Genomic DNA, 18,680 nt, shown 5'->3' with positions numbered 1-18,680 from the left:
CTGTGTGGAGTCTGCACGTTCTCCTCGTGTCTGTATGTGTTTTCTCCAGGTGCTCCAGTTACCTCCCACAGTCCAAGAGTCTCGCTGGTTAGATGCATTGGCCATGCTAAATTCTCCATCCGTGTACCCGAACAGACACCTGAGTGCAGCGACTAGGGGATTTTCACAGTAACTTCATTGCAGTGTTAATATAAGCATACATGTGACACGATTAAATAAACTTAAATATGTTTCACAGAGTTCACCTGAATTTGACCAAATCAGTAAACAGAATGAGGGACTTCCAATGTAAGTTAGATCTTGCACAAAAATTGAGTTTCTGCAACCTTTTATGTTTAAAATGTTTAGGTTTAAAGTGGGCAGAAAGCCAGCAGCCCTCTGCCTAGTGAACTGCCCATATCCCCAAATTGAGTGTGGCAAATTTCTGCGAGTTGTGTTTACAAGTTTCAATTAGGCTCTTTTTAAAATCACTGTAATGTTCGTTTTCTAAAATGTTGCCTGATGGTGGAAAATTTTGCATTTGCGATTATGCAAAGGAGTTTGTATTTAAACTTGAACCATAACTTCTTCTTGGAAAATTAGCATAATTTTAAACACATTTTGCACCAAAATTGCCAATTGTGCCCAAAGCCGAAATTTTACCCCATAATCAGATAATAAAATATTTTGTGTACTCTTCTACATCATGTTATTATCAACTTTTTCTCAATGTTCTCCCTAAAACTGTAAAAATTTCACTTGTATAGCACTTTAGCACAATAAAAAGTCCCAAGGAATTTTGTACAAGCAAAGCCAGACAAAAGTTGACATGCTGTCAAGTAAGGAAACATTGGGATGGGTGAAAAAAGTTTGGTCAAAGAAGTAGGTTTTAAAATGGGTCCTAAGGTGCAGAACAAGGCAGAGGGGTTTCCAGAGGGAATTCCAGAGCTTAGGGCTGAGGTAGCTACTGGGTGCAGGAAGTGGGGAATGCACAACAGGACAGGATTAGAGGAATGCAGACTCTTAGAAGTTCGTAGGTCTGGAGGAAGTTAGAGTTGGGGAGTGGCAAAGACGTAGCATTTGAATATGAAAATAATTTTCAAATGGATACATTTGGGGACCTGGAGTCACGTTAAATCAGCAATTACAGATGATTGGTCTGCTCTGCTGTGCACTTTTCAGTTTCATTGAATAGCAGATAGGAGAACTTGGCATATTATGCAAGGCAAAAGATCTTTCCGCGTTTTTTCTAGTACATTTCTACAAGGTATTGCATTTGTAATCAGTGGCAAACTTATAGATTACTGCAGCACCGTGTTAAAATTGAATCTTAATATCAATTTTTGACTGTGTTGGCTTTCAGATGTAGGTTATTCAACCTATCATCGAAAGACTGAAACTGAAGTTGTTCAAGAAAGTGTAACAAGGCAGAGGCAAAGCAATGATGGATCAGAGATGGACAGACAGCAGAATAGTCTTTCTTACAATTTTATTGCTGCTTTGTTTGTGAGCTGCTAAACCTATCCTCTGGCAGTGACAAATTGAATTTTGATGATCCAGATAGAATGTGTGTGGGGAGATGCGGGCCACAGAGGATGGTGGGGTGTGGGTTCCCACTGTACCTGATCTTAGACAACCTTTAATTGCTGGGGGAATTGGATATGTGCTACTCTAATTACACTTGCACTGTACTTAATTGAAAGAGAATAATTGCCCTATGGGAGGGAGTGTTGAGTAAAACAAAATTTATACAGTATATTTAAGCACAATGCTATTCCTGTCCAATTTGATGAAAGCCAAGTGTGTAGAGTTAAAAGTGTTCCATGTGTACACATAGCTTCAAAATTAACAAGGCAAATATAAAGTGACAGAAAATACCAGAGAAAAATAAACAGCTTCTTGTCCGTTTTATTAAAGTCCGGGCAGTTTTGTGCAGTGGGTCACGGTTCAACAGAAACCGCTTTAAGTCTGTCAAAATTCATTTTGTATGCTGCATGCAGGGAAGAAAAATAGAGAACTTAGGAGTAATTTTGACCTAACTTATTTAATATTCCCCAACTTTATCTGTCATTAACTGTGGTGGACATTAAAATTAGATGTGATGTAAAACAGGCGGCTAATCCAGATCCACTCTTACCTGCCTGAGGAGGTGGATTAGAATTGCTGCCTTTGATTCCATCAGTTCGAGTTGGGTTGTAGCTCAGAAACCAGAAGTGAAAGAACAGCGTGCTAGACTTTCCACTCAGTCCCCATTTATTGTTTGTTATTTAATAGTCTTCTTACCCTGATTTGGCATTGTATAAGGAAAGGAAAAGTCAAAGTCACTTGAATACACAAGTGAATAGTTACTGTTTGAATTCTAAGTGTTCTGTAGGACACCACCACATGTGCATTTGCAGTCCTGAAACCAATTGAAATTGAATGTAATACAATAAGTCCTCACAATGACTGCCTTCCTGTAAATTACAACTTTAAGTGAACAATTTAAGTGAATTGTGGGTTCCTGCTTACCCAAACAAACTAACGTACAATTTAAGATACTGTACCATATGTGCAACACTCTGCATAGCTTGCTGGAGTAAGTTGCAGAATAAAATAAACTGCTGAATATACTGGCAATACTATATACATTGAAATTAGATAACATTAGATTATCCCAAAAAAAACCCCTGAGTAGCCCTGCTTCTGTGTCTCTCAAACAGCACTTCTGGAACTTGGCACAACTTTTTGCTTGCTTTCTTTTCCCACTGTGAGTGTCTCTCCCTCACCCTGCTTTCCATGTTTGTGTGTCTCATTCTTTTCCTTCCCACTCTCTCTGTCTTGCTTCTTTCCCACTCTGCTCACACTGTTGGTGGATGGGGGGATGGAGACACAGATGAAGCTGGGAGCAGAGAGTGAGACACAGATGGAGCCGGACGGTCCTTAGATGGAGCCAGAGTTTGACCCAGTGACAGTGAAAGAGCTGTGATATAATTCCAAATCAGGGTGGTGAGTGGCTTGGAGGGGAACTTGCAGGTGGTGGTGTTCCCATGTACCTGTTGCCCATGTCCTCCTAGGTAGTGGAGGCCGTGGGTTTGGAAGGTGCCATTGAAAGACCTTGGTGAGTTGCTGCAGGATATCTTTAGATAGTACATGATGCTGCCACTGTGCGCCACTGTTGGAGGGAGTGAATGTTTGTGGAAGGGATGCCAATGAAACAGACTGCTTTGTCCTAGATGGCTTTGAGTTATACATTCAACTCCTGACGTGTGCCTTGGAGATAGTGGACTGGCTTTGGGGAGTAAAGAGATGAGTTATTTTCTGCAGGATTACTAGCCTAGGAACTTCTCATGTAGCCACGGCATTTATATGGTTCAGTTCAGTTTCGGGTCACTGGTAATCCTTTACGATGTTGAAAGTGGTGGATTCAGTGATGGCAATGCTACTGAATGTCAAAGAGGGATGGTTGGATTCTCTCTCGTTGGAGATGGTCATTGCCTGTCAGGTGTGTGGTGCTAGTGTTACTTGCCATTTATCAGCACAAGCCTGAATCTTGTCTAGGTCGCTGCATTTGGAACTGGACTGCTTCAATATCTGGGGAGTCATGAATGGTGCTGAACATTGTGCAATCATCTGCAAACACCTCCACTTAGAATGGAGGGAATGTCATTGATGAAGCAGCTGCAGATAGTTGGACCTAGCACACTAACCCTGAGAAACTCCTGCAATGATGTCCCGAGACTTGAGATGATGGAGCTCCAACAACCACAACCATCTTTCTTTGGGCTAAACTGTAATCAATGGAGAGTTTTTCCCCTGAATCCCATTGACTCCAGATTTGCTTGGGCTCCCCGATGTCACACTCAGGCAAACCCTGCCTTAATGTCAAGAGCAGTTACTCTCACCCCACATCTGGAATTCAGCTCTTTTATCTATGTTTGAACCAAGGGTGTAATAAAGTCAGGAGCTAAGTGACCCTGACAGAACCAAGACGGAGTATCAGTGAGGAAGTTATTGCTGAGTAAGTACCACCTGATAGCACTGTTGAGGAAACTTTCCATCACTTTACTGATGATTGAGAGTATACTGATGGGGTGGTATTTGGCTGGGTTGGATTTTTCCTGCATTTTGTGGACCAGAGCATACCTGGACAATTTTTCACGTTGTTGGGTAGAAGTCAGTGCTGTAGCTGTACTGGAACAGCATGGTTGTGAGCACAGCTAATTCTGAAGCCAGAATGTTGTCAGGGTCTAAAGCCTTTGCGACACTTAGTGCACTCAGTTGTTTCTTGGCATCACATGGAGTGAATCATATTGGTTGAAGACTGGCACCTGTGATGGTGGGGACATTCTGAGATGGATCATCCCCTCAACACTTCTGGCTGAAAATCAGTCTTATCTTTTGCAATGATGTGCTGGGCTTTGTCACCGTTGAGGATGGGGATATCTGTGGAGCTTCCTCCTGCAGTGAGTTGTTTAATTGTCTACCACCATTCATGGCTGGATGTGGCAGAACTACAGAACTTTGATCTGTGTGGGATTGCTAAACCTTGTCCATCACATGCTGTTTCCAATGTTTGGCATGCAAGTAGTCCTTGTAGCTTCACCAAGTTGACACTTCACTTTTAAGGCATGCCTGGTGCTGCTCCTCCTGAACACTTCATTGAACCAGGGTAATCTCTCATCTTGATGTGCCAGGATGATATGCCAGGTGAGGAAATTACACCTTATGGTTCAGTATACCTCTGCTGCTGCTGCTGATGGTCCACAGTGCCTTGTGAATGCCCAGTTTTGAGTTGCTAGGTCTGATCCAAACCCAGAAACAGAGTGTAGGTGACCATGGAAGGTGGGGATTTATGAGGCAGGACCAGCCTGCCTGAGTTTTCTGGGACTTAGTCCCAGTTGAATTATAAAATTTTAGGCCCTCTAGTTGTCGCCCATTAACCCCCCCACCCCCCACATTCATGCCCCAAGCCAACTTGTAAAATATCCATCTTGGGCCAACCTCGGGAACCATGTAGAAATGAAGCATTGGATTTCTCATTTTCTGGCAGAATGGAACAGGGGGTGGGAAAAATGGGATGGAAGCTGCCAGTCCCAAAGGCAACTTCCTCCACTGTATTAATAACTTCTTAGAGAAAGAAAGTGAAAGGTCAGGTCCCACAACATCATGGGCTCAAGGTTTTGAAAGGCCAGGGCACCATTTTTAAAATGCCAGCTGACCCAATCTCTCATCGTGCGACAATCCTGCCATCCCGGAAATCAATCTGGTGAATCTTCGCTTCACTCCCTCTATGGTGAGTTTATCCTTCCTTAGATAAGGAGACCAAAACTACTCTAGCTGTGGTCTCCCCAAGGTCCTGTACATTGCATTAAGACATCCTTGCGCCTGTACTTAAGTCCTCTTGCAATGATGGCCAACCTACCATTTGCCTTCCTAACTGCTTGTTGTGCCTGCAAGCTTGCTTTTAGTAACTGGTGAACTAGAACATCTCTGTGTTCAGTGATTAGTACTGCTGCTTCACTTGAACCCAGAGACCCAGGTTCAATTCCTGGCTTGGGTGACAGTCTGTGCGGAGTCTGCACGTTCTCTCCTTGTTTGCACGGGCTTTTTAGGGTGATTTAGTTTTTTCCCACAGTCGAAAGATGTCCTGGTTTGGTGCATTGGCCATGCTAAATTCACCCTCAGTGTACCTGAACAGTCGTTGGAGTGTGGCAACTAGAGGGGTTTCATAGTAACTTCATTGCAGTGTTAATGTAAGCCTACTTGTGACTAACAAAGAAAATAAACATTTTCCAATTGATCATCATTTAAACAATACTCTGCCAAATGCATGATGCTTGTTTGGTTAATGATTTGAGATTCCAGTGACCAAAGTATGATTGATAATACTGACAGATTCCAAAATTTGCAAACCTGTAGTTGTGCCAAGATTGATTTAATAACTAATGCATGCACATAAAAAGGTCAAACCCCTTTTTAGCAATAGTTTCGCGAGTATTGATTTTTTTTTTAGTATCATACAGATATAGATAGGTCTGAAAAATACATTATAGATTTTTAATTTACATAGTCACAAAACTTTCATTGTAAATTTAATGCAATGCTACAATGTCAGTGTTGTGAGAGAGTAAATTTTGGTAGCTGTGACATTTTGAACTAAAACAGACTATATGGCCAAAAGAAATTGTATGAAACATGCCTCTAAGGCTTGTAATTCTATATGGTCAATCTTCATTGTACCAGTGCTGAACAACTATAAAATTAATAGAATATGGTATCATTTGGAAAAGTGGATAATATTAAAAAACCTACTAAGGAGCTTGGCAGACATGTGTTTCGTTCCTGCTGAACTGTTGAAATTTGACACGTTGGAATACTGGGGTGTTATTCTCTTTTGAGTGAATTATAATCTGAAAGTCCTTTTGAAAAGGAACGTAATTTATTCAGACTCAACAACATACAATTAATGTAAGAATTATAGGCAAAGTTGTCAACACTGACCTGTGTGTGGATATTTATTCTGAATATAGTTATTTAAAATCTTAATTGATTTACAAAGTATTTTAATTAGTGTTTTGTGAAGTTGCAACTCTTGGGAGGGTATTTATTCTTTTGTGTGATTTTTGAAATGGAAGTTGCTTGTGGTAACTTCAAAATTGGGCAAAAATAGATTTAATTCCAAATATCTTTGCAACTTTTTCTTTTTTTGACACTAATTTGTATTTAGTAAATTGATCTTCAGATTATTGTTAGTCCTTCTTTCTAAAGATTGTTTTTGCTTTGTTTGCAGATTTTCCATTCAAAATGTTGAGCTGGAGATGTAGATGAAGAACGATGTATAGTTGAGTTATCCTTTGCACTCATGAGGTGATGGTGACTCCGAGCAACCCACAGTAAAGGTGTCCAACAGCAAGATACCGGCAGTAAAACGGTTCAAGCTTTACAGACAGTTGAAATGGATTATACTTTTCTAGATCACTTGCAATCTACGTGAAGTTCTAGGTTTCTGCTGTAATGAAGTGGCTGGTTCTTTAAGTACCAAATAACCCATAATTTGGGGACAGTCCAGTGTCACCATGGCTGATGGAAAAATCAGGACTCAAATGGTGACTGCTGAGAAGCTGGTGGGACTGCTGGAGAACGGCATGGAGAGAGTGCTAGTTATTGACAGCCGTTCTTTTGTTGAGTACAATGCCTCACATATCTTGGATGCTGTGAATATTAATTGCTCAAAGCTCATGAAAAGAAGACTACAGCAAGACAAAGTACAAATAATAGAACTCATCCAGCATTCTGCAAAACAAAAGGTAGGTTTTGCTGGAAAAGTAAAATTTGAAAGATTACCAGGGGAATTTTAAAAAGTGCATTGCTTACAAAGTAATTTCCAGTTTTATCCTTTTCTTTTAAGTTTGACATTTTATCTCTAAAATTCATTTTTTAAATAGTGAATGGGGAAGGGATTGTCTATACAAATAAAATACAATTTTTGCAGTATTGCAATGCTCTAGCCTCATTTGATTTCTAAACATGGACCAATAGCATTGATTTTTAAACACTAATCCAACATTGTCGCTGTGAAGTGGAAAATGAAAAAATGTACATTGGAAGAAGGTTGATGCTTAGTTTATGACACGCTTAAAAATTTGAAAGGCTGTTTTTCAGTCTTGGTATCACATGATTCAAAAAACTCACCAGGTAACTGATGATTGTTGGTAATTGTGCATGTTTTCTTCTACATTTTTAGAAAATAGTTTCATAAATCTTGTTTCCAAATTACGTTTTGTTAAGAAGAGCATTATCACCTGGAATTTACAGCACAGGCTTGGATATTTTGTTCTAAAGATGTGTTCTTATTCTCCCCACGAACCTCCTCTCACCTTACTTCAGCTTTCCCTGTAGATATCCTTCTGTTCTCTTCTCCTTCATTTACCTAACTAGTTTTTCCTTAAATGCATCCGTGCAATTTGCTTCAGCCACTCCATCTGTGAGGCATAAGCGAAGAGTGTGATTGATACTCCCATTTGCCTGGATGAGTGCAGCTTGAACAACATTCAAGAAGCTTGACACCATCCAGAAAAAAAAATTCCTTCTTGATTGGCACCCCATCCTCCATCTGAAGTATTCACTCCCTCAACCGCTGACACGCAGTGACATCAGTGCAATATTTAAGATGCTTCTTTAACAGCACGTTCTAAACCCATGACTTCTACTAGCTTGAAGGACAAGGACAGGAGACGTGTGAGAACACCATCACCTGCAAGTTCCCCTTTTGAGCCACCCACCTTTCCTGACTTGGAACGATATCATTTTTTTTTCCACTGTCACTGGATCCGTCCCTAATAGCACTGTGGGTGTAACTACCCAGCATGAATGGCAGCAATCCAGGAAGGCAGCTCACCATCAGCATCTCAAGGGCAGTTAGAGATGGATAATAAAAACTGGCCTAGCTAGTGATGCCTGCATCCCATGAATGAATTCTCTCAGCAATACTGAACACCCCAAGCTCTGTTATGGAGGATACCTTAATTCAAGGAGCCACTTCCATAGGGCTCAGGAGACACAGAATCCTTAACTCCACTCACTACTATTGTGACCATTTAATCCAGAAAGACAAAGGGAAGAGTGTTAGTGTTTGACTGGGATGTACTATGATTATGTAATATACCTGCTACAATCAAATTGCTGGAAGTATGTGAAATCAACAGGAAGTCATAATGAGGATGGCATCATTGGAATGTGTGTGAAAGATGAAGTGGGGTGTTTGGACTGAGTTTTGAGTGCCAGAAGATGCAGATCAGTTAGTGGTGAGAGTTTAGAGCATTAAACATCATGAGAGGTTGATGGAGTGATGCGTAGGGGATGTCACATGAAGATGCATTCACTGGCCTAGGCTATCTTCATCAGTTCATTATGTTTCTTGTCGTATGTTGTATGAAAGATTTGTTTGACAATTGAGGCATAAAGTATTAAGAAGGTAGAATCATGGTGAGACAATTTGTTAAAGGGAGGGTAATAATGCAGAAGTATTTTTAGGACTGGAGGGACATAGGCTGTCAAAGCCTGGTCATCTTCTCCCATTCCCTTCGGTGGGCTATCTTTTGAGGGCATCCTGTCCTCTCCATGGAAGCATGTCTTCTTGCCTTCTGTCCACCTTCAGCACTATGGAGAACTCCACTATCACATTGCAAGCTGGGAGCCTCTTTGCCTTAATGTTCTGTTCTGCATGTTTAGAATGGTAACAATAACGTTCAGCAGTAATGTCCTGTGATTCAGCGTTGTTTCCTTTAAGAGGGACAGACTGCTGTTAAGAAGAGCAGGCTGTCTGTACCATGTGCTCTCTCAATCCTATTCCCACTAAACTGCTGGCCACCCAACTTGCATTCTTCCCTCCTGATGTTAGCTGTCATTGTTAGTAGTTCTCTCTTCTCAGCTTTTGTCCCTCTCTCTTTCAAATCTGTTGACATCACCATTTTCCTCAAAGTGAGAAAACCCTTGACCCCTCCATCCTTGTAAACTATCATTCATTTCTAAGGTCCCGTACAAGTGTTGTTAGCTACAAACTTCATGCTCGTTTTCCCTGAACTCCTTTGCTGAATTCCTCCCTTAGTTTCCTTCCTTGCCATAGATTGAAGCAGCTCTCATCAAAGTGACAAATGATATCCTATGTGAGAAAGGCAGAGCATCCATGCATTGTAATTATAAAGTGAAAGTAAACAGCGTTTAAAGGAAAAAATAGTTTGTTGCTTTGCAACCAGCGGCCACTCTAGGTTAGAAAGTACATTTGAGTATAGCTTTAAGGAGTTTCAGTTTTAGTAGAAGAAAGTACAGAAACCAGGAAGTTGGGACAGAAAGTATGTCTCAGGAAGGCAGTTAAGTCAAAGGAACAAAGAATAGGAAGTTGAACAAGGTCCTGTTGGGTGAATTTAAAGTAAAATCAGGGCAAGTGCTCTGAGTTAGAGATAATTGCAAGACCCAGATTTAAAGTGAGAAGCCAGACTTCTAAAGTTTGATGACATTTTTAATATAGCCTGTGAAGCAATGGTGTTCTATTGATATGGCTGGCTGCCAGAGAGATTGTGTGAGAACTTGAACGCAGAGAAATGCTGAAAGGAGAGACTGAAATCCTGGATGTGGACCCTTAGTGAAGGCACCCTAGAGAAAGTTTTGTTTGGGAGAAGACTCCAAGGCATGTTTTTTTGAGAGTTTTCTTGTGAAAGGCAGAGTTCCAGTGAGACTAGTTGGCACACAACGTTATGTACATAACCACAGTGATTATACACAAACATCACTGGTTATAAAACATTTTATGGCATCCGAGGGCATGATGGTGTAAGTTTGTTTCTTTCTGCTCAAGTCCATGAGATTTCTCACACAATGTTTCTCAGACTCCCAAGGGTTAATTGTGAGGAGAAATTACATAAACTAGATGTGTATTCCTTGTAAAGCAGAAGGTTATGGGTTAATTTTACAATCCCTGTAGAGACCTATAATTTTTTTAAAAGAAAGGAATCCGCACAATGCCAATGGAAAGAAAGCTGATGGACAAGATTTCACTTCCACTGTAACAAACCACCTAAAACCAACATAAATCAAATATTAATTAATAGATGAAGGATATTTCGAACAAAAAGGTAAATTTCACTTTAAATAGTCAATATAACAAAGATGTGCCATGTGTAATTCCAAGCATCCACATTAATTCCTGCATAGATGTGGTATCATGGGCAACCTCAGTCTTTCCATCAGTATCTGTTATACAGGATCTTTTGCTTCTAATCCAATTGTTTTGGCCCTTGAGTCAGATTCATCAGCAGCCTTACTACATCTGAAGTCGCCAGACATGATTACCACTAACAAGGTACATATCTATAAAGCCTTTCTTACTCAGGTCATGATGGTCCTGATAGCACATAATTCACTGGAACTCCCTTTTCTGACTCATTTAAATGGTTTGGTGGAGTTCATCAACTCTGAAATAGAGGCAATGAGTCTTGTCCAATCCACAATCCTTTGCTCTTGTCTTTAACTTTCCAACCTTTCCAATTATATTACATTTACAGGAACACAGTTTTTGCTCTGTTCTCAAAGACCTACTTCAGTGCAAGGATTTTTTCAGAAACAGCCAAACACACAACTGTTCCAATCGGAAAGACTTTGCTTGTTTTTTCTCTCTCTCAAATTGTATGTGTTCTGAATTGCCAAACAGAAACAGTGACTGAAACCCAACCCCACTTCAATTAGCTTTTTATTTACTCTTTGCTTCTTAGCAGTTCATGGGATGAACAGCTATGGTCAAGTGGGCACTTCATGGAACCTATTGATGTCCCAGTTTGGAAACAAACTAACTTTTTCAGAATACTCCCCAGTTCAACCTAGTCTAAAGGAGATATCTCAGCAAAAGAAATTAGAGACTTTCCCCAAAGCACATTGGTCATCATTGTGTCACTTAATTTAGGTTTTAACATTTTGAAAGCGTTAATGTAAATAGAGAGAAACTTTTCTTGCTGTTTGGGAGTTCTAACCTTAAAATCAGAGCCAAGCCATTTGGGGAGAAGTTAGGAAACATTTCTTCAATTAATAATTTTCAACCATAGATCGATAGATTGTAACAAAACATGAGCAAGATAGGATATGCAGCCAAAGCAGGTAAATGGAACTTTGTACAGGGCAGCAATGATCTCATGATTTGGCAATCAGACTTGAGGTGCTAAATGGCTTGGTCCATTTATTTTGCTACTTCATAATGCAATAGAATAGTGGCTTGCCATTCATTATTTTGGTCAACAATTTAAGCTCTTTTCAGACCTCCTTTCATAAAGGAAAACAGTAATTCTATTAACTGAACAGCAGAATTCCAAATATCCATTACAACTCTAGAACATCAGTGCATTCTTAGCTAGTATCCACAAACATCTGGTGCATATACTTGAATAATAATTCTTTCATTTGAATTGAGAATTAGCAAATTGTGCATTACAGTGAGTTAACATTCTGCGCCCTTAACTTGTTCAATTTCCCCCACCTCTCCCTTGGTTGCACTAGCTTTGCCAGCTGTAAGGTTCTTAATTTAGCTCCTGGTGGATGTGGGTCTGTAGCACAAAGCAAACTATAATTTAGCAAAAATTAGCAATCCAAATTATCAGTCGTGGAACATGGAAAAGTACCAATCAGTGCAGTATCACTTTGTTAGCTCAAACAACACTCATTAATGCACTCATTAAGAAACTAGATGTGGTAATAAGTGGGTAGCATGGTTAACCTTCTGGAAAGATGAGATGACACAGATTGATCATTTGACTTGATCTCGTGAAGTTACTTTTCTTAGCATTCAATAATAAAAATTTACATATTCCAAGAGGACGAGAATATAACTGGTAATGATATATGAGAGAGTAATTTAGAAAAGTGCTTCTGACAACTTCTTAAACTACAAGACCAAAGCTCTCGTTGTTTGTATATCAGCAAAACCCCAAAACTAATTTATTGTCTTAACTCATTCCCATTTTTCTCCTCACAATGCATTGTTTTTGGGGAAATCAGTTAAACATTGAGTACACAAATAGAGTTGCTATGACCTATTGAAAAGATGTTAATAAGATGACTGTTAAATGAGCTGGTCTGTTACATTTTCTTCAAGCTTCAATGAAGATTTTTTGATATCAAAAATTTCATCATATATGTGAAATGCTGCATCACTGACATGGTTTTCATAAGTTTGAAATGAGCTTGAATTCACAAGTGTGTGAATGTTCTTGAGCAATGATTTTGGCCAAACCAGATATTCTATAACTTGTATTTCTGAATTTTAAGCATGTTATGAATGTTGTCATTGTAATTTTAATAGTTGCATGAATAGAACAGGTAGCGTTTGCAAATGAAGGCTCAACAAATGATACTCCAAGCTAATGACATATGGCCAACACTTGCGTATTATACCTGTTTTTATAAGAAACATCTTTGCCATTTTTAATCTTAAGCACTGAAGTTGTTTATAGAACACAGCTGCTGGTGAACTAAATGCATATTTGTAGCTAAACAACCTAGCAGATCCCAAAGCACTATTTTGCAAAGAACTGTTGCAACAAACTGTACAGTTGCAATTGTTTCGTCCACACAAAATTGCACAAGTTCTTGTTTTTTAATGGCGAGAGCATTACAAAATAAGATTTGAATAAACCATAAAACACTTGCAATCAGAAGTAATATAACCCCTCTCCAATCGCAATTGGATTTTTTTTGTGCAATAAGTTTTAAAATGTAGGTCAAATTTGGTTCACTATAGAATTAAAAGATAGATGCTGAATGCCTTTTCTTATAGTTTGTCATAAGTAATTATGTTTTAGTTGCTTAATTCACTTCTTCTGATCATTCAGTGATGAAGTTTCCCTTTTGATTGCATTAGTATAATTTCAATAATTCATTTTTTGGTGCAATCTGACGGAACTATCTTGAGTATCTGTAAAGAACATCGGTAGTGTTCAACTGATTTGTAAATGCTGTATCAAATTTTAACCCTTGCCAGTATATAGTGCCTTGAATTATTGTAGATTTGAGAGAAGTGATGAAACTGCCTTGATTGTGATTTACTGCTATGCTGCTTTATAAATTTAAAAGGGAAAATTTGAATACATTCTGAAAGTGGGAATGGGAATCACAGTATGCACTTTGTGCCACCTCTCATTTACTTGATAGAAGCAAGCAACCAGTGTGAAGTGTGCCATTGACTGGTGGTGTGCCTGTGCAAAGGGTTCAAAACCGTGAGATGCCAGCAGGATTTCAAACTAACTTACTCTGCTTAAAGTCAGCTACATCCCTTATATGGGAGGCGGCTTTTGATTGGTAGAAGTGTTGCAAGTAATTCTAGAAATAAGTTTGAGCTGGAAAAGACACAAGACACAACATAGCAGAGAGCATGCTCCAAGGTTCTGCAAGGCAGCAGGAGGACAGATCTCCTCAGGGAATATCCACAAGGGACCAAGAGACCTTCCAGAATCTGGGAAGGCAGTGGATAAGCATCCTGACCAATGTTAGCAGAATAGGGCCCCCCACCTCCCGGACCCTGATGCAATGCTGCAAGCAATCCAGTGATTTCACACTAGTGGCCAAGGTTAACGAATGCATCCCTAAGTGTCACGTCCCCTCAACTGTAAGCTTCAACAAGCCCCTCTCATTGCTCTGTTCACCAACCCTCCATTCCACACTGCCCAATAATCTCCATCAATTGTGCTCCACACCACTATTTTGCCAGTTATTCAAATACATCACCAAAACAGATTGCACAGCATTCACTGGCATGCTTCCCTCTCTCCTTAAGGACAAGGTGACACACAATCACAGGCAGCAGCACTAAATAGGCAGGAGACAGGTCCTTGCCTCACTGGAGGAGCTGGTGCTTGCCATCATAAGAGTGGACATCAGCATAACCAGAACTATTAAACAGGACTGTGTGCTCAGACTTAATCTACCTCCACATATCTCACTTTCCCCTCTCTGTATATTCTCTTATGATTGGCAAGCTGCAAATGGTCTTGACTATTTGCTTTCCAACACCCTCCACCACCCCCCACAGCTTCATCTCTTCTCCATCCTCCTAGAGTATTAAGTGTCTTTGTCCTTTCACATATCCAAGAGCTGTAAAGCGCTAGTCTGACAGCAGAAGTAGGAGAGCAAGATGAGACTAATAAACCAACACTGTCACATTATCTCACACTTCCAATCACCAGCTCAGTAACTGAGCACTGTGTGTATTTTAGAGGTAGCTTAGAGGCTGGTTCTGCATATAATGAAACACTGAGCATAAGTGACCTGCTGCTTGGAGAGAAGGACAGGGTAGTGCAGTACCAGCTCCCTACGGGCATTGTTGTGCTGTCGAGGACTCAGGTAAGGACTTGATGGGGCAGAGTTTAGAAAAATGCTGATTGAAATGCAATTTGAAATCTTACTACATTGGCAGACATGCTTGGAAGCCACTGTCACTGTTGAGGAACATGGGGGAATCTGGGTCCAACTTTGTATAGTGTTCTGAATCTGTCCTTTGCAATGTGGAAGTGGTGGTTAATGCCATCATCACCCTTGTAGACAAAACCGGAATATTATGGCTGGGGCCTCAACTTCCATTGCAGCACAAGCAGAAGCTGCCAGATGTCTGAGTGCTATAGTGGAAACTGAAGTTGTGCGAGCTTGGCTTGATGCCATGTAGGAGAGCTTGTAGATGTGCAAGCTCGGAATCCACTATGGTGCAGTTATCAGTATGCAAAACAGCTTGTAGAACCTCACAGTAGTCCAGCAATCTGTCCTCCAACACATCGCTAGAATTACTGAGGCACGAGTCTGAAGGACTGCCTCCATTTGTCCATGTCCATGTCCTTCCTCAGAACGTTGACGTTCATTTTCCCACCACAGCCACCCTTCCAGTGCCTGTTAGCTAATGTGCCCAGATTGCTGCTGCCCATGCTGAGGTGGTGCAGTCTGAAATGGGGCTTTCTAGGGCTTGAGAGGATTGAGATCATCCTGCAAGACCATGTGCGGTCTCTCTTATTGAAAGTCAGCAGCTTTCACCCAGTCATGTTGCCTTTGCTGGGATAGCTCTGCATTGGAGCACAGATAAAGGCAGTGCAGTAAACAAGCATAAAGTGAACACACATGGGGATGAGCTGACATTTTGATTGATTGTATTGGATTATACTTTGTTAGATGATTTAAAGTGCTTTGGAATTTTTTTTGCGTTGGCTTTTATGTTGGTGTTGAGGACAAGAGGATACTGCATTGAAGGATGTTAAGGTTTGTTATTGAGTGAAGAATTGCGATTGCACTCACTGGTTCACAGTCAGATGAACTGATCACAAAGCTTGGCTGGAATCTTTCTCCTCAAAATCTCAACCAAGCTTGTGACGAGGGCTAAGCCCTTTTGATGGAAAGGTTATGCAGTATACAACACGAGAGTACTGCAGGTCCTTTACAGGACTATCCAAGCAGCAGAAGTGTTGCTTAAGTATCTGCTTGATGATATTTTGTGTGACCACATGGCTCTCATTATGTATTGACTGTGTGTATGCGCATGGGTTGCACACTGGAGTCGTTAGTCAAGAGTTCATTGGATTGTCTTTGGTATTCTGTAACCTTTGATATGTTGTGGTGGCTCAAATGCTGAATGTTTGGAGAGTGCCACACAATAAAGACATCTTGGCTGCTGTCAGTGTATTGACCTACATGCTACGCTAAGAATCGCACACTGGTTAGACATCGAGGGAGTGAAACCACTTGCGATTGGTGCGTTTCTGAGTTTACATGTAATGTCCATAAGCATTGAGTGTGCATTCAGTGATACCCTGCACCATGGGGAAGTCTGTGATCCTGGTAAAGTGGTGTACTCATTGTGTGTTTCTCTCTCACAAGAGAAATGAAAACTATTCAACTTCAGCTGCCCTTGCATACAGAGCATTCAGGGGAAGTGTCTTTTTCAAGCTGCCGCAACCCACACAAGCTCACAGAAATTGTGCATGAGAAGAAATAGTTTTCACAACCTTGGAAGAGGTGCATTTGTGTTCTGCAGTTCAGGCCTACCAACCTGCCAAAAGGCCACACAAATGGTATAAGGTCAGGATGGCGCAGGGGAGTTGCTTCTCCAGCAAAAAATAGCATCACATGATCTGATTCTCAACTCTATTGGGGAGACAAATATCCAGCCCATAATATCATGTGTAAAGAAAATCAGAGTGAATTATGATTGCTGGAGCAGACGAGGAAGGAGCATCAGAGAGAAAGCTAAGACTTTACCTGTTAAAAACCTGTTTAAAATAAGTTTAAAGCACTTTGTTCTTTGTAGAACTGTTTAAAGCATTTACTTATTGTATTTACTGCTTTAAGAATTGTGAGGGAGTGATTATCAGGCAGTTGTGGCCCATCAGCTTTAAATCAGCGCCAAGTTTAAAAGGAGGCCTGGTGTAGATAGCGGGCAGCGTCGGAGCGGGCAGCGGAGTGAGAGGGAAGCAGAGTGAGCTATTAGGGCTTAATATCAAAAAGGGCTTGAAGGTAAAAAGGCCAGGTGGAAAGAACAAGGAAAAAAAAAAATTTTTCAAAACTACTACAGCAAAAAACAAGGAAAAAATTTTTTCCCACAACAAATTATATTGAATAATGGAGGGGCATGTGATGTGCGGTTCCTGTATGATGTGGGAACTGGTGGACCCCAGGGTCCTTCCCAGTGGCCATGTCTGCAGTAAGTGCAGGTTGCTGGAGGAGCTCCAGCTCAAGGTGGATGAGCTGGCCTCTGAGCTACAGACACTGAGGCTCATCAGGGGGAGAGAGGGTGTCATTGTCAATGGGGTGCAAGTGACATCCACCCCCCCTAGACTGTCTAAATCTAAGGGTCAGGAACAAAAGGGGGCTGCTGGGAGGAGGAAGGGGGGTGAGGAGCGGAGGCCTCAGCCTCTTAATCTGCATAACAGGTTTGAGGTTCTTGCTTCCAGTCTGGAAGAGGACGAGGCAGGTGAGGTTGGTGAGCAAACTGCACACGGTACAGTGATGCAGCAGGACATAGGCAAAGAGAAGGGGAAAAGGAACGTAGTAGTGATTGGAGATAGTGGGGTGAAGGGTATTGACACTGTCCTTTGTCACAATGACAAAGTGCACAGAAGGGTGTGTTGTCTGCCTGGTGCTCGGGTACAGGATGTCGCAGCTGGGCTGCAGAGGAATCTGGAGTGGGAGGGTGAGAACCCAGTTGTGGTGGTACATGTGGGTGCCGGCGACGTAGGCAAAGTGCGGACTGAGGATCTGGGGAGGGAGTATGAGAAGCTGGGAATGGAATTAAAAAGTAGAACCGACAAGGTGGTCTTCTCTGGGCTACTGCCTGAACCGAGTGCAGACGGGCGTAGGGTTGACAGGATAAAGGAAGTGAATGGGTGGCTCAGAGATTGGTGTGGGAGGAATGGGATCGAATTTATGGGGCATTGGCACCAGTATTGGGGTAGGTGGGACTTGTTCGGGCGGGATGGGGTTGGTCTGAATCGTGCTGGGACCAGAGTGCTGGCGAATCGAGTAAAGAGGACTGTAGACAGGGCTTTAAACTAATTAGGGGGGGGGAGGGTGCGAGGGTAGGTGATGTTAGGAGGTCTACAGTTAAGGATAGGGTACAGGTAAGGGAAGAGGCTGAGGATGTCCCAAGTGGTGGCGTTACGGCAAATAGGGTCCAGAAGAAGGCTGGGATGAAAGCGCTTTATCTGAATGCACGAAGCATTCGGAATAAAGTGGATGAGCTGGTGGCGCAGATCGACACAAATGGATACGATCTGGTGGCCATTACAGAGACGTGGCTGCAAGGTGACAGGGACTGGGAGATGAATGTACAGGGCTATCAAGTGTTTAGGAAGGATAGGCAGGAGGAAAGAGGGGGTGGCGTAGCTCTGCTGATTAAGGACAGCATCAAGGTGGTAGCAAGGGATGATATCGGAGCCAAAGAGCAGAAAGTGGAATCGTTGTGGGTGGAGATTAGGAACAGCAAAGGGAGGAAGACGCTGGTGGGTGTCGTCTATAGGCCCCCGAATAATGATCTGGAGGTGGGGCGGGCTGTTAACGCGCAAATAAGTGCGGCGTGCAGGAATGGGACGGCAGTAGTTATGGGGGATTTCAATCTGCATATTGATTGGTCGACCCATGTTGGACGAGGTGGGCTCGAGGAGGAGTTCTTGGAATGCTGCCGGGATAGTTTCCTGGAACAGTGT

General features: G+C 41.6%; 1 protein-coding gene across 1 annotated transcript in view; it reads left to right on the top strand.

Annotated features, from left to right (window-relative positions):
• The window catches only part of LOC145344142 (dual specificity protein phosphatase 16-like), a 104,936-nt gene that overhangs the window by 38,390 nt on the left and 47,866 nt on the right, over positions 1–18,680 (top strand). Inside the window, exon 2 of the mRNA XM_080191022.1 lies at positions 6,752–7,268. Within this exon, the coding sequence (XP_080047148.1) occupies positions 7,038–7,268 (231 nt within the window). The 5' untranslated portion in view covers positions 6,752–7,037. The remainder of the gene's footprint in view (positions 1–6,751; positions 7,269–18,680) is intronic.

Source organism: Carcharhinus amblyrhynchos, chromosome 6, assembly GCF_965287045.1.
Source record: "Carcharhinus amblyrhynchos chromosome 6, sCarAmb.v2.hapA, whole genome shotgun sequence".
Lineage (NCBI taxonomy): Eukaryota > Metazoa > Chordata > Chondrichthyes > Carcharhiniformes > Carcharhinidae > Carcharhinus > Carcharhinus amblyrhynchos.
This window is presented reverse-complemented; position numbering and strand designations above follow the sequence as displayed.